A 14,983-nucleotide genomic window follows, 5' to 3' on the forward strand; every position below is an offset into this window, starting at 1 on the left:
TCGATTTTCCTATAAAGATTCAGTCGAATACAAGGGTACGGTGCTATGACGCCCCAATGCTCAATGTGGTTGCAAGAGATCCCTACAGGAATGTGCAATTGTCAGTTATGAAGTTTGGACAGACCCGGTGGGGAAGGGCGGGGAGGGGCGTTGACACGAGTCAGCAAACGCGTGTACCTTAATTCTGAGTTGGTAGCGACAAACAGTAGAGGGGAATCCTTGCAGTTAATGTTATAGACAGGCATGACGAGAACGGAGTCAGAGGCTAAAACCCGGATCCCCGCGGGTCAATTAGCTGGTCCGAGCCAATATGCATTAAGGAGAGAGGAAAACTTCAAAAGAAAGCCTGATTAGATAAATAGTCTATGAGGCCCAACTTCTGACCCTCGACGTGGTTATAGCGCGACAAATTTCAATCCTTGGATTCGGTAGTTCGTATATTCGCCTTTCTCTTTTCGTTTTACTTTTAGAAGCAGTGAAATAAACAAACCCGGACTATACATATAAGAGTAGAATGAAACCATAAATCATGGGAATTAAGTCATAACTGTATATAGAGAGAATTCTTCTGGCATATAGTTCTTGCATCCAAGCGTTAGTTTCTGAAATCCTGGAATGGTGATGAATTGGATGTTTAATCACAACCACATCTCTTGTGACTTGAGGTCTTTCATCCACCATACGTCTCAAGCCAATCATTGCCGGATATGGCTTCATGAATTTCATGCTTTGTTCGTTTGTTTGTTTGTTTGTTTTTTTCGTTTGTTTAGTTTAAAGAGAGAGGAATAAACGACTTCCTCAAAGCAGAGGTTTTGCTGTTGATTGCCAATTTAAAAAAAAAACGATTATTATCATTATTCCAAGTAAGATTCTAATTGATCGAGCGTAGACACTATCATGCATTTTCACGAAATGAATTAAAAGTCGAAAATTTTCAATATTTTCCAATTTATTATTATTATTTTTTACAAGAAAATGATCAGGATTGCCTGAAAACTTATCAACTACTAGCTCTTGATATGTAATAAATTCGATAGTTTTTCTGCGTTTTGTTGAGCTGTTAGTGACTAACTGAACTTAATCAGAAACTTAACGACAAGTGTATATAGATGAACATTTAAGCATGCAATGGTACCGTCAAGTTTCCGTACAACCAGAAACCAGCATAAACAACTAAAATAGTATTATTTACAATTGCGATATCAGCATATACAGACTCATTTGTCTACTAAATATTCAAATCATTAAAGGTGGAAGGTCGTCATGGCGTGGTAGCATACTCGTGTCTGACTTGCGATGGTTGATATTGTGAGATGTTGCATATAATACGTTAACTGCGCTCTTCATAATATGAGCTTATGACTGTTACGTAACACACGTTAACACTTTCTAACTGAGATCGCAAACCAACTCTTTGAATAAGTTATGTACTAAGATAAATGCTTCATGATATTATACAAACATATTTTATTTCACAATAAGTTTACAATAGAATAATAAATAAATAAATATAGAAAACACTTGACACAGAACGTGGTACACTGTTAAATAGTTTTAAATACAAATTGAACATATCGTATATTGTTTTACTCTATAAGTTTAATAAAAATTAAAGAATTTTTAATAAATTAATTTAATTAATTGAATAACATATCCATAATTGAATGGTAAGAAGGTCAATTACCAGAAACGTTCAAAACAGATTTACATCCCGAGAAAACCGCCAAAATTCGGAAAAAGGAATGAAAACGAAATTTGTAGACAAACTTGAATCAACATTGCACATTCTCTTTGACTTATTTTAAGATTTTAAATAGATATTAACATGATATTTACATTCAAGGGCACGATTGAAACTTGTATCAGGCATATCGCTTGTGATACGATGTCAAATGATGTGATATCACTTTGTGTGACGAACGATGTGCTGCGATGTTTTGAATTATAATGTGATTGAATGAAGTGGGATGTCTTGTGATGAGATGAGTGTAATGCTGTATATATGGCGAGATGTATAGGATTGTCATGATGGGTTTTTTTTTTGTTTGTTTGCATGCGATAACAGGTTGAAGTGTGATGTTGTGTGATAATGACGAATGTGGTGATATGTGGCGAAAAGAATGATGGGATGCAATATGTGGATGTGATAAATGTACTGTAAAGTGATAGGATGAGGTGGGATGTTACCTAATGTGGTGCGATGAAGTTAAATGGATAAGGTATGGTCTGATTGAATGCCGTAAATAACTGGTATGTTCCCATAAATCACATTGAATTAGTACAACAGATCCACAGCTAAGGTTTGTTTGTTGTTGCTTATATCCATTGTGTTATACTGCAGTTATATTAAATATAATTTGGTTTATGTCTCTCAGTTTCGTATTAACAAACAATGAATTCAATGCTGAAATTAGAATACATAATTATTGTCCTCGGTGAGATTCAAATTTCACCTTCTCTTTTCCTTTCTTTCTTTCTCTTTTCTTCATCTTTGAATTTCGGTATCATTATATAGCTGCTCAGTCATTATTTTCTAAGAAGTATCTTGTAACATATCACATCCGAACCAGTCTTCTCCAAAGGACCTCGGATAACCGTAGTACACATTGCCTGTAGTACCACTGAGTACGTAGTACTGGTCTCCAGAGACCGCGTAATAGTTACCATCCAACCATCGCATGGCAGCATGAATATCTACGGTAGATAACTGGTTCCATTGGGCATCAGTTGATATAAATTTCGGATATCCAGGGAAGATTCGATAACTGCCTTGATATATGCCAAATTTCCTGATGATGTTGTCTGCAAAGTGAAGTGGGCAAGAAAAATGTTATGTCAATTTTAGTCCAAACGGTTACAAAGTAGTTACAGATAACATATAGGAGTAAATTATCCTAACGAAATTATGGGACGGTGAAGGGGCTGGATTGTTAAGCAACCAAAGGCTAAAAATCTTCGTCTTCAGAAATCTTTATCCATAAAAATGTCACTTCGATAATTCTATAGTTGGGAAGGCGGAATACTTATTCTAATCTCAATGCTAAATAATAGAAACGTGCCTCTCATTATGACGTCATCAAAATGTTCCTTCTAGTTTAGGGTCAGCAGTTTCAACCTATAAATATGTACAAAAGCCTTACAAAGTGTACGACCTTCCATCTCTAATATGGCTTCTCAGTTGATTTCTAGAATTCTATATTGAACATGAATAAGTAAAGTACGCCCTCGTTTTGCTATGCATTTAAAATTCTTACATCTTAACGATGATGGGTGTTTCTCTAACCCTTGAACAAAATTTACCTTTAATGAATACGATTGCGTAGTCTTCGACCAGTATTGCCGCACTAAGATCGTTTGGGATACCTATCCAGTTTGCCGTGATGGATCTGGGATAATCTACATCAATTGCTTTGGGATATGTGATATCCCCTGCTGTGAAACTATACCGGTAATAATTAGAACCCTGTGGAAGAATGACAAAGGAAACGTAAACTATCAAAAATATTTAGGAACAAGAAATAGGATGTTAATTTGTAGCATCAGAGTTGCCATCATGGATATATATATATATATATATATATATATATATATATATATATAAATATATATATATATATATATATACATATATATGTATATATATATATATATACATATATATGTATATATATATATATATATATATATATATATATATACAGATATAGTTGAAATTGTAGTGAGTTGGAAAATCCAGAACAGTGAAAAAATACTCTAGGAGGCATGTCATAGTGTGGATGATCACAATCCTATTTTGAATAATACTCGTTAGGTTTGATAAAAGTGCCGACAGAACTCAAAGAGTTGCTTTAAGGGGTTTTTCAATGTATTTGGTGGTATAAGATGAAGCTTACCGCAAATAGGTAAAGTTTCGAAAACTTTGTCCAGTACACTGCCGCGTCTATATTAGTTACCGACTCCATGATAGGACCAAACGCTTCTACTAACGTCTTCGGAAACCCTTCGCTTACACTCCCTGGTCTAGTCAGATGAAAAACTTCTTGACCTGATGAGATAAGAGAGTTTCAAATTTTCAATGAAGAAACGAACCAAAATGTTCATCCATGAGACCATGACGTTTTTCAATTTAGTTACATGATAAGAATTAAATTCTCTGACGTTTATATTAACCAATCACAAGTTGCTGAGAAAAACAACGATAGGTTGCTATGCGGTTTGCATTTGCGTGGGGTTAGGCCACAAACAATATGTTTTGCAGTTTTATTCAACACTTTAATATTATAAATGCGCAAATGTGTAAAGCTTAATGTTAGTAGCGTAATAGTGTGGCCATTCACAATTCTGTTGCACCGGACAACCCCGTGCCACGCAGAGTCCCGTATGCAGCCGTACAGCCTCGTGCTTTGAGAACTATATCGTGACTACGATTGACCTAAAGCTAATCATACGAAGATACCAAGTTTCATAGTATGAGCGTTCCATAACCTTGCATATCAGGCGGTCTCCAATTTTGAAGAAATTCTTGTTTATTACCATATCATTTTGGGAACAGATAATTTAACACCAATCCTCAAGTTGGAGTCGGTGTTGAGTATTGAAATAAAAATAAAATAAAAATAATCCTCAACATGTTTACGCTAATATGCACGTGCATTACCTGCAAATGCAAGCACACTTCCGTCGTCCATGGTTGCCATGGCATCAAATTCAAGATGACAATTATCGTCCGGCATTGGAGCTTCTGGAGCTGGGATCTCTTCTTCAGTACCGGGAGCATTCGGAACATTAGGACCTGCAACAAATAATAAACCAATTTCAAATGTAACTGAAACCATATACAATCGTCTCTCTTTCGAAAGTGTGTTATTTGTGTATAGCGTCACCACTTTGCTGTGTTATACTTTTTCTTTACAATATCGTACTATCATTGTAAAGCATCACTATTCTATATCATTACTGGCTCATTATGTTACGGTGACAATACTCACAAAGTTTTCTCATACTAGCCTATACGACCATTAATTATCTTTTTACATCACTTTATCATCAACGGATTCTATGTTTACAACCTTATAAATTTACCATCGCATAGTATCATCATCACTAACCTTCATACACGTTGTATTCTTTTAACATCACCTATATTATCATTACATCATTTACATCGTTTCTCGGCAATTTAGTAGCAGTGGTCTCGCTACTTGCCGTAATTCCAAGAACATATTTTACATAATGTGATACATTCCCAACAAGTATCAGAAGGGTCTCCAAGTTCAGCCTTCTCTCTTCAAGTTTGTAAAGTGAATCCGACGAAACGACACGTGGGGAAGTAAACACAAGGCCACAGAACGGGGGTCTGTCCAAGAACCAGCATATTTGTTTATTAACTTCTGAGAAAATTTCCTTTAATTTTTAAGATATATTACTATTTATTACAGATTTGTTAATGTGCTAAACTTCAATAATTAAAAAAAAATTGTCCATTTAAAGGGAGTGAAGACTCGCGCACAAAGAAACGTCCGATGCCGGTAATGTGACCTAGTTTCGAATGAGGTGTAACAGAAGTGTTAGACACCACCATCGATCCCAGAAAACACACACACAGCTTGCTACCGTCGGCGGTAATTAGACACTAGTGTACAGTCAATGCATGCAGCTACGGTCAATACCCACAACACAGTGTACATAGCAGCGATGGACATCGCAGGTCCAAATAAAAGATAACAAGGTATCACGTTTTCATTACTGTCGGCATTTTGTAGCGGCAAGAAAGAAACTTCACTTGCAAGCAACGGAAAGTTAACCTTTTTAGAGGGCGGCACGCGGTTTGGTGCGAGTCTTCACTGCCTTTAAGTTTTGAATGATTTCTTACCGTAAAGTGCCTGGACACCCATAATATCGTCATTCGACAAATGAAAATTGGGATCATATGTGGATCTGTATAATGCATGCATGACAGTGTTTGGGTATGAGTGACCCAGAGAGAGGGTGTGGCCAATTTCATGCAGAGCAACTTGGTAAAGATTAATACCTGCAGAATAACAAGAAAAAAGGGAACATATATCACATCTTCATAAACTTCACATGTATTATAAAAAATGAATATTTTGAATATTAATTGAGCAAGTATATACTTAACGATTCCCATTCGATTTTATCAGCGTTTTTTTTTTGTCTAAGACAAATTCAACATTTTCTAAAATTTCTTCATGATCTCAATTGAAAAAAAAAACCTTTAGGAGATTTGGTAATTGAGATATATTATTGTTAATATTAATATTTGATTGGTATTAAATAATCATCAAACGTCAGGGTAAAAAATCCGTCAGTGTTCATAGTGGAATGGTTCAATATAATATCTGCATAAAACGCAAGTCAGTACAAGACTTATGATACTCGGGGTGGAGGAACTTGAGGGGGGTTGGGGGGGGGTAAGGGGAGGATAATGTTATTGACAGTCGTACATCACTTTAAGAGGAAGGGATGGGAAGGGGAAAGTAGAGGAGGAAAGGAAAGTGGGCAAAAGTAAAGGTAAGTGACGAATATTAAATCAATATTTGTCATGTTCATGGTGTCAACAATATGCGTGCAGTGGGAGGGAGGGTTTGGTGGGGGGGGGGGGAGACGATATACATCCTCATATTGGCACTGGTAATTATTTGATGTTTTCTGGCTGGAAGGGTTCGGTCACTCATGATTGGTTTCATTCTTATCCCAATTAATGTGTTTCTTTACTGCATATACATAAGGATTTACTATGCATTTGTGCTTCTCGTGTCTGCTTCTTACGGGAATCTTGTGTCTTTTGGAATTGCACCACCCAACACCCCAACCTGTCCCCCCTCCGATCCCTTCCACAGATTACAATTTGCCGTCGGTGAATAAAGACAACCTGCCTCTTCCGTTCTCCACATCCTTCACCCGTCTCCCTTACATTTCCCTAGCTTAGGTTAAATTATAAAGTCTCTTACCGCCGTTCATAAGGACCCATTGTTCATCCGCGTCCATGTGAATGTCACCATTGTGCCCTTCGCCGTTATTGTACGGAATAAAAGCGTGGGCCAGAAGACCATTTGGACCATCGAAATTTTGAATATCTCCGTGGTTACCTCTCACGAACGAGATTTGGATATCTGCGGCTGGATCTGGTACTTGATAAAACGTAAGACCACAAACATTTTGCCAAGACTACGTAGAAATTAAATGGGGGGAAAAAGAAAACAGAATATTATAGGCTATTTATGATACCGTGCATTTCATTATAAGAAGAAGGATGATTCAGGTTTTAAGTCTAGTCAAAACAGGTTCCTTGGTAGTTTGGACCAGTAAAACACTAGATTACCAATGTTACTAACCTCGCATGCACCAAGTCAGTTTTTTAATTGCAACGTACAGCATACAAGGCTCATTGGCTTTGAGAGTAAAAATCAACTCCATGTGGTTATGGGGTTTCATCTGATACAAGTCGTGATTATGAAATGACATGGTACAAGCTGCTTGACAAGTATAGACGAGATATATAGTTTTGTGTGTGATACTGTAAGATCTAGGAGTACTGTAACTGGAGAGCTTATCTGTAAATACAGTCTTGTGAAAGTGACTGAGATCAGGGACTAACATAATTGGGATAAAACATCCATAAAATATCAGATAGGGTATTAGTCTTTTCCAACACCAATATAATTTTCAATCAATTGTGGATTTCCTGCAGTTATAGATCCGAAAAGTAAACTCGGGATAATAAATGACTTACATCAAAAGCTCTTCTAAACGTGGCTTCGACGTCACCCATGGATATAGTAGAGGGCGTATTTACAATATTATATGTGACGATGTTCTTTGTCCACTTCACGTTACGGGCAAGGAGATAACGACGTGTCCTTCTGTCCTCATCGTTGGCGTCTTCTTCTTTACACGGAGGATTTTCCATCATTTTAAGAGTGTCTTCATCTAAGTCACCTGTACATGGGACAATATGAATATCATAATTGAGCTGTTATTCTTTAACGAATTTCAGTTTCGTGATTTTTGCACCCGCCCGTGTTGCTCACCAACCTGAGCGGTCCACATTGCAAACCTTGCTGTTTCCGACAGGAACATTCAACGCGTCGAAAGTATCCAAAATATTACCAATTCTTAGATTAGCCTTTAAATTATATATATATATATATATATATATATATATATATATATATATATATATATATATATATATATATATATATATATATATATATTTAAATCGATGGATCAATGGATGAAGGATGGATGGATGTCCTTACCAGTTACGGGGATGTTGTTGTTCTGTTGGAATTTTTTCAAAGCGACTATGACCTCATCGTTTTGCATCATATCATCTTCAATATATTGATATTTCCTCAAGTATCGCTGGAATTCAAACCAAATATAAACATAACAATTTTAATAATGAATGATAGGATGACGGAATCAACAATCCTACCAAACTTTTGTTACCATCGCAAAAACTCATGTCGTTTGATTTGAAAATTTGACCACCGATCACGAAGTATTATAACTATAAAGTATTAAATGTTTACAGATTACCATGCCAGGAAGTGGTTTCGGAAGCTTGCGGTGACCGCCCCCCCCCTCTCCCCACCTAGTTTGAAAGGGATTCCCTGAATCTAACAACAAATAATTTTTACGTTAATTGCAACAGGAGCCAACTCTTCCTTTTAGCAATTTATGGCAATTTATCGAGCGTACACAATAATGTAGTTGTTGTAAATCATAAAGTAAATCCGACAGGCATTTCATAAACCGGTGCGCGTGCGCGCTACAATATTGGCAATACTGGCCAAGTGAACGATACCTACATGACTGGACGTTGAAACTTTAGGTTTCATATAGTCTCTGTACATTTGCAGTTACAGAGGCTAGCTGTGTAGCCAACTTATTTGGAGCCTGTCATGGCGCTCACAAGCGCCCTCACTTTGTAGGTGCCTACATGACTATACTTCCTGGTGTGTTGGCCGCCCCAAAAAATAACCCAATGAACAACCGACGAGTTCTTCATAATACTGCAAGCACTCCACGTGCACTACAATACTGCATATTTGCAGACAATTGCAGTCCTAGTTTGGCATATAGTTGGCGTTCTTCATGATTCCTTAAATCGGAAGACTACACCCAAAACGAGACGTTAAACCTTGTTGTTCTACAGACAAGTACGTTTTGAAGATGGGACACATTTATCTGTAATCAGTACGTAATGCACATTAAGAAAAGAAACTTCATTATTAGCTCGTGTGACTTTGATATTATTTTCCTATAACCAGTACATGAATTATTATTATTTCCTAATATAATATATTATGTTCCTATAACTATTACATTACGAGAATGCATGTAACCAGTATACGTTATACACACGAAACAATTGGACGTTATTATTATACAACAAGACATGTTGACTTTACTTGCCTACAACCAGTATACGCCATGTAGACAATGAACTTATATCTACGAATCGCGCATGCGCAGTTGAGTTCGTGACATTGCTTCATAGTGATAGTTTCTTACTTTTGCACACAAAAAAATTAAATAAACAACATAATAATAAAATAACAACATAACCATTATTTACTTTGAAACTAAATATCTTTAAGGGATACAAGCCCGAGACAAAATTCAATACGTCTGGGTTTTTGTTAACCTTATAGGAGGTGACACAGGGCCAATCATTCTATCGTATTATCGAATTTTCGGAGTGATTAAGCACAAAACCAACATTATTTTGTCCTTGTTTTTTTCACCCTTGTATGAGTCTTGTATCAATAAATACACCAAAATGAAAAACATTCCGCAGCGGCAACGTGTGTAGCTAAACCATGACTTGTCAACCGGAAAGATCGAACTATATTATTTTATAAATTTGACAAATCATCTTAGGTTACTTATATTTCCAGGCAGTGGCTGTGAGCAAGTAATAGATCCATGAAAACCTGTATAACAACAAAAGCCTTTGTCTGGTTGTTTTTCAGGAAATAGATACCACATTTCTTATGTAAATAATGGTATATGCAGACGATATGATAAAGTTACATACAATTTTAAAGTGTCGAAGATATTCTAAAAATATAATCGAGGAGTAGTATAAACGTCTTCTAATTATTTAGAGAAGTATAACCACAATTACCACCCGCATCATTTCCTCCTACGATCGAAAATGTACTTTTGTAAGCAAAGTCGTCAAAGATAGAGCATGCGCACGAAAACCGAACAACTTGAGTCACTCTCAACCCCAGTCAACCCCAGTCAACCCCAGTCAACCCCAGTCAACACCAGTCAACACCAGTCAACCACCGTCAACCCCAGTCAACCCCAGTCAACACCAGTCAACCCCAGTCAACACCAGTCAACACCAGTCAACCACCGTCAACCCCAGTTAACCCCAGTCAAGCCCAGTCAACACCAGTCAACACCAGTCAACCCCAGTCAAGCCCAGTCAACCCCTGTCAACTCCAGTCAACCCCAGTCAACCCCAGTCAACCCCAGTCAAGCCCGGTCAACTCCTGTCAACTCCAGTCAACCCCAGTCAGCCCCAGTCAACTCCATCCCCTCCCTTTACAGACATGGAGACCGTAACTGTATCATAATGATCATGACGATCTTAGCCGTATGACTATCCAGGAACAAAGATGTCTGCAAAATGACATTTGTAAGACCTACATAAAACTGTCTGCTTTGTTCGTGACCCCGTATATGCAGCAAGATCACTATTTTAATATCCTGTTTGTGGTATACTATGATTTTGCAGATTTCAACGGAACCAATAGTCACAATACCAAAATGTACATTTATCAATGTGTGTATGGAATGTTAACTTTTGGGCTATAGTCAGTGGCGGAGCCAGGGGGAAGGGTGACCCCCCCCCCATCAGAATGCTTTCCCAGTTGCCTCCCCCTAACCCTACCCCAATCGGCCTCGGTAAAACAAAACTGAAACATTCTCCTATACGTCCAAATTTTCTTTATTTTGGTAATATTAGACTAACAAAATTCTAAACCTTCCGGTTGCTTTCCCCAGGAACCCCCCCCCCCGACCCTACGGAAGCTTCGAAATACATTCCCCGGGTGACCCGGGCTGTGATTTCTTGGCCCCTGTACTCCCACTGAGCGGCCTATAACAGTGTACAGTTGTAATTATAAAAATCAAGTTGCCGCGTTTGTTATTTTTCGACTTAATCATTGATCAGCGCGTGTCATTTTAACTCTGTCTCGAAATATATCAACACCTCCCTCTTGTGAATTGTGATTTGTATACAACCCCGGTTATATGATATTGAAATTTTAATTTCAAGTAAAATATTCATGAAGTTAAATTAGCCACACCGATGTAGGGTGTGATTGGGGAAAGGGGGGGGGGGTAAAGCGTGTTTCCTCCCCCTAAATTTGATGCGTTTTTTGCACTTCCAAATTATACCCCCCCCCCCTCCCCTACTAGCCATTTTGTTCCCCCTCACTTTGGTATTGCTGGTTTCGTCACTGTCTGTTGTGACTTTCATATGATGGATTAACTATTTCACACTCTAAGCCTAGATAACACAAATAACTTATATGACATTCATGTGACTATAGGCTAGCCCGCCTAACGCTACAATATACTTACATATGCCTTGCGCATTCAATTATTAACGCCTTTTTCATTCTTCCTATTTGGATATTATGTGAAAATATACAATTATGGGATAGTATAATGATGTGCAAAATAATTAACTAACGAACTTGAATGTATAATGAATGATACAACAAAGAAGCCATTTTAATTTAATTATAGACAATATTGACTACTGAAATATAAGGTTGAAAGAAATAAGGTTGAAAGTATTACTTACAACGGCTGTTGAATAGTTGACGTCGTCGACAGGCACCGATCTCGCTGAAACAGCCTCTATCGCTCCCAAAAGGGCGAAACACACTTGTACTATACTGACCATATTCATCGTTCTTGGAATATCTCAAAATCGGCGGGGAAAAGTTTCTTTACGCTTCGTTCAATTTCAATCGAACAATGAAGGATTCAAGTTAAGCCCGCTGGTTTTATAGCAACAAGCTTGACCGCATTGCTTTGTTTGTGCACAATCATATTGCGTGGAAATTGACACTACTAAAAAAATATGTTTTTTTTTTGTTTCTTTTTTGGAGAGATTCGGGAAATTAGAGGGGACTTTAGTGGGAAAGATCAGACGGAAATATTATCTACAAATAAGGCTTTGCATTGTTCTGTGATTCATCGCCGGTTAGTTAATAGTTGGTCATATTTCTAGTTAGGAACAATACATCGATCAAATTCTATTTGTGGGGGGGGGGGGGGGGGGGGAACAAGGTATCGTTCATTGGTGTTCTACACAAAATTGAATTTCAGGAAGTGAAATGTTGCTCGCATGCATTGTTATAACTTGTAGACCACACACGGCAGGTTTCCAAGTTAGTACGACCATGGAGCTATAAATAGCTCCATGGTACGACAAATGCTATGTGGTCAATGATTGAGCAATTCACAGAAAAAGAGTTGTCATAAATAGCACAAGGCCGAAGGAAATTGTTTCAGATATTACGTAATAAATTGAATTCAAATTATTGGATATGCATGGAAGGGAATGATTATTATTATTTTGGAAAGCCTTCCGTCGAAGATTCAAAGGAATGATGTCATTCCTCTTCTCAGTCCCCCGGCACTCCCGAACCTCCCTCTATCAGGGTCACTACAATTCCAAAACCGTAATCCAAGACAGTAATCTGTAGTTACCTTCTACCCCCTTCACCACCCCACCCCCACCCCCCTTCCATCGAAGATTCAAATGAATAATGTCATTCCTCTTCCCAGTCCCCCGGCACTCCCGAACCTCCCTCGATTAGGGTCACTCAAATTCAAAAACCGTAGTCCAAGACAGTAATCTGTAGTTACCTCCTCCACCCACCCACCCCCCACCCACCCCACCCCACCCCACCCCACCCCACCCCACCCCAACTTAGTACCACGCCTGTCTCGATCCAATCCCATCCACTCATCTTCCTGTGCGTCTACTCATTTCATTTGCTCCGGATGGTTTCAAACTGATTGCAATATTTCAGTGCCACGCAGCGAGGCTATAGTCCTATATCCAGATTATTGACTTAACCCATGTATGGGGCAATCGGTTGTGTCACGTTTTAATCGTCATAATTCCGCAAATAACGCCGTTTTTATTTGATCTTCCTTCTACGAAGTAAGTTTTGTGGTAATTTGTCAGAAGTTGTGTCATAGCACAAAAGCGATAACTTGAATTGTTTATCCAAGTTATGTTGACGTACACTATGACCATAATTTTTCTTCTTCTAAGTATACTAAAAAGGCCCTGCTGTCGTTAACAGGCGCGGCGGAACGGGAAAATTATTGGGGGGGCTAATGTGTGGAGCGCCACCATCGGTTGGCGCGGAGCGTACAAGAAAATTTTGGGTTTTTCAAACCCTTAGATGGCCGGAAACATCACTTTCTGACTGTTTTATGCTGCGAATACCTAGCCCTAAAATATTGGTCTCAAGCCAGCAATTTCTCAGATTGCACGTAAAAATCTGTAAAAATATTGTAATTTGTATATTCGATGGTGTTTTAAGAGAGTAGCTATTACTCGTAGTGTACTCGCAAAGACGTTTTTGAGTGTAGTATAAATTACTACTTGCAATTAAATGCAATAATTAAATAAATGTCATAAGAAAAAACAGAAAGCATTTCTAAATGTTAACAAATGGGTAATTCCAAAACCATGTGCAGTTGCCAACAAATTTCTATGAACCAAGTTCTGTCACGAATGCATGTACCCTATACAGTACAGGTGCAATGCTAATATTGTGTTTTTGTTCGTTTAATAATTGATTGCGTTTAAACATAGAGCCATGTTCCACGCCTTGCGTGTACTCGTAGTGTAAACGCAAATTTTGATGAGTGTAGCGTTCTCATTACACTCTTATTTAAAACACTAATATTCGACGAGGCATGATACAGTCAATCAATGTGGTCTATAGCCAGGGGACGGGCCGAGGGTCCCCCCAGCATTTACTAAAATTATTACACCTATAGTATACGTGTGCATCGGACAGATCGAAGTATGCATTGAAAAATGGTCAGATGCACGTTTCGGAGCCTTGGTAAACATTGGGGGGGGGGCTTATCATGCATTTGCCCCCTTCAACTTTTTCATTGGGGGGCTGAGCCCCCCCAAGCCCCCCCCCCCCCCGGTTCCGCCGCCACTGGTCGTTAATGGAGATGGATTGTTGTACCTGGGAAGGAGACTAGTTATATTAGAACATGGGTAGTCTAGAGGGCCTTTAATCAACATTTTTTGAAGAAAAGATGAGAGTCGAAAAGGCTACAATTTTTACCGAATTTTGAGTCCACTGAAATTTTGGGATATAAAAAAAGGCTGGCAATCTTTTTGATCTCGCGACGTTTTCATTAGGTGTCGAAATAATCAGGCAGAGGCCGTTCACGATTCGAGCGAGAACCGGGCAAGCGTTCTAATTTTAAATCGAATTTCATTTCTTGTCCCGAGGTTGCCCAACTTTTAAGCCGCTGAAAGCTTTGGAGGGAAGTTCCCCCTGCCCCTCCTCCACATCCCGCCACCCACCCCCCACCCTTCCTCCACCGCCTCGTTCGCCTATGACTGTGACTGACTCACCTCAAATTAACTTATTCTGGTTGAGGTATTATAATTCTATAACGATGAATCAATATTAACATTCAGGCCTACACTGAAAAGACTATCTTTTCATAACACAAACGGTAAGTTAAAAAGCCTATTCTAGTCTTGCTAATGTACACTGTGCGAGATATAAATGATGACCTTAGTAACAATGTTATATGTGTTGATATTTCGTAGACTGTCAAAAACGTATGATATTACTTTACATTGTGAATCTTTACCACTTGTAATTTTAGGCAGACTGAAGTTCTACCTTAAAGGTAACTTTCAACCGAACCT

At 38.3% G+C, this 14,983-nt stretch overlaps 1 protein-coding gene across 1 annotated transcript; it reads right to left on the reverse strand.

Annotated features, from left to right (window-relative positions):
• Positions 1 to 2,171: 2,171 nt before the first annotated feature.
• Positions 2,172 to 12,045, reverse strand: LOC139968803 (collagenase 3-like). Its single transcript, XM_071973220.1, has 9 exons — positions 11,858 to 12,045; positions 8,283 to 8,388; positions 7,754 to 7,959; positions 6,972 to 7,188; positions 5,873 to 6,031; positions 4,658 to 4,792; positions 3,894 to 4,045; positions 3,301 to 3,463; positions 2,172 to 2,802 (listed from the first exon to the last, which is right to left on the reverse strand). The coding sequence occupies exons 1-9, from the start codon at positions 11,963 to 11,965 to the stop codon at positions 2,534 to 2,536; spliced, it is 1,515 nt and encodes a 504-aa protein (XP_071829321.1). The 5' UTR covers positions 11,966 to 12,045; the 3' UTR covers positions 2,172 to 2,533.
• Positions 12,046 to 14,983: the final 2,938 nt, after the last annotated feature.

The sequence above is a fragment of the Apostichopus japonicus genome, chromosome 6 (genome assembly GCF_037975245.1).
Source record: "Apostichopus japonicus isolate 1M-3 chromosome 6, ASM3797524v1, whole genome shotgun sequence".
Classification (NCBI taxonomy): Eukaryota; Metazoa; Echinodermata; class Holothuroidea; order Aspidochirotida; family Stichopodidae; genus Apostichopus; species Apostichopus japonicus.

What these genes read in the sequence shown, in the direction of transcription:
- LOC139968803 (XM_071973220.1), bottom strand. Translation starts at nt 11,965, where the DNA reads ATGAATATGGTCAGTATAGTACAAGTGTGTTTCGCCCTTTTGGGAGCG. An exon ending in GGGTGTCCAGGCACTTTACG is followed by an intron (nt 4,793 to 5,872) that starts GTAAGAAATCAT and finishes TATTTGTTGCAG; the next exon opens with GTCCTAATGTTCCGAATGCT. An exon ending in CGCAATCGTATTCATTAAAG is followed by an intron (nt 2,803 to 3,300) that starts GTAAATTTTGTT and finishes TTCACTTTGCAG; the next exon opens with ACAACATCATCAGGAAATTT.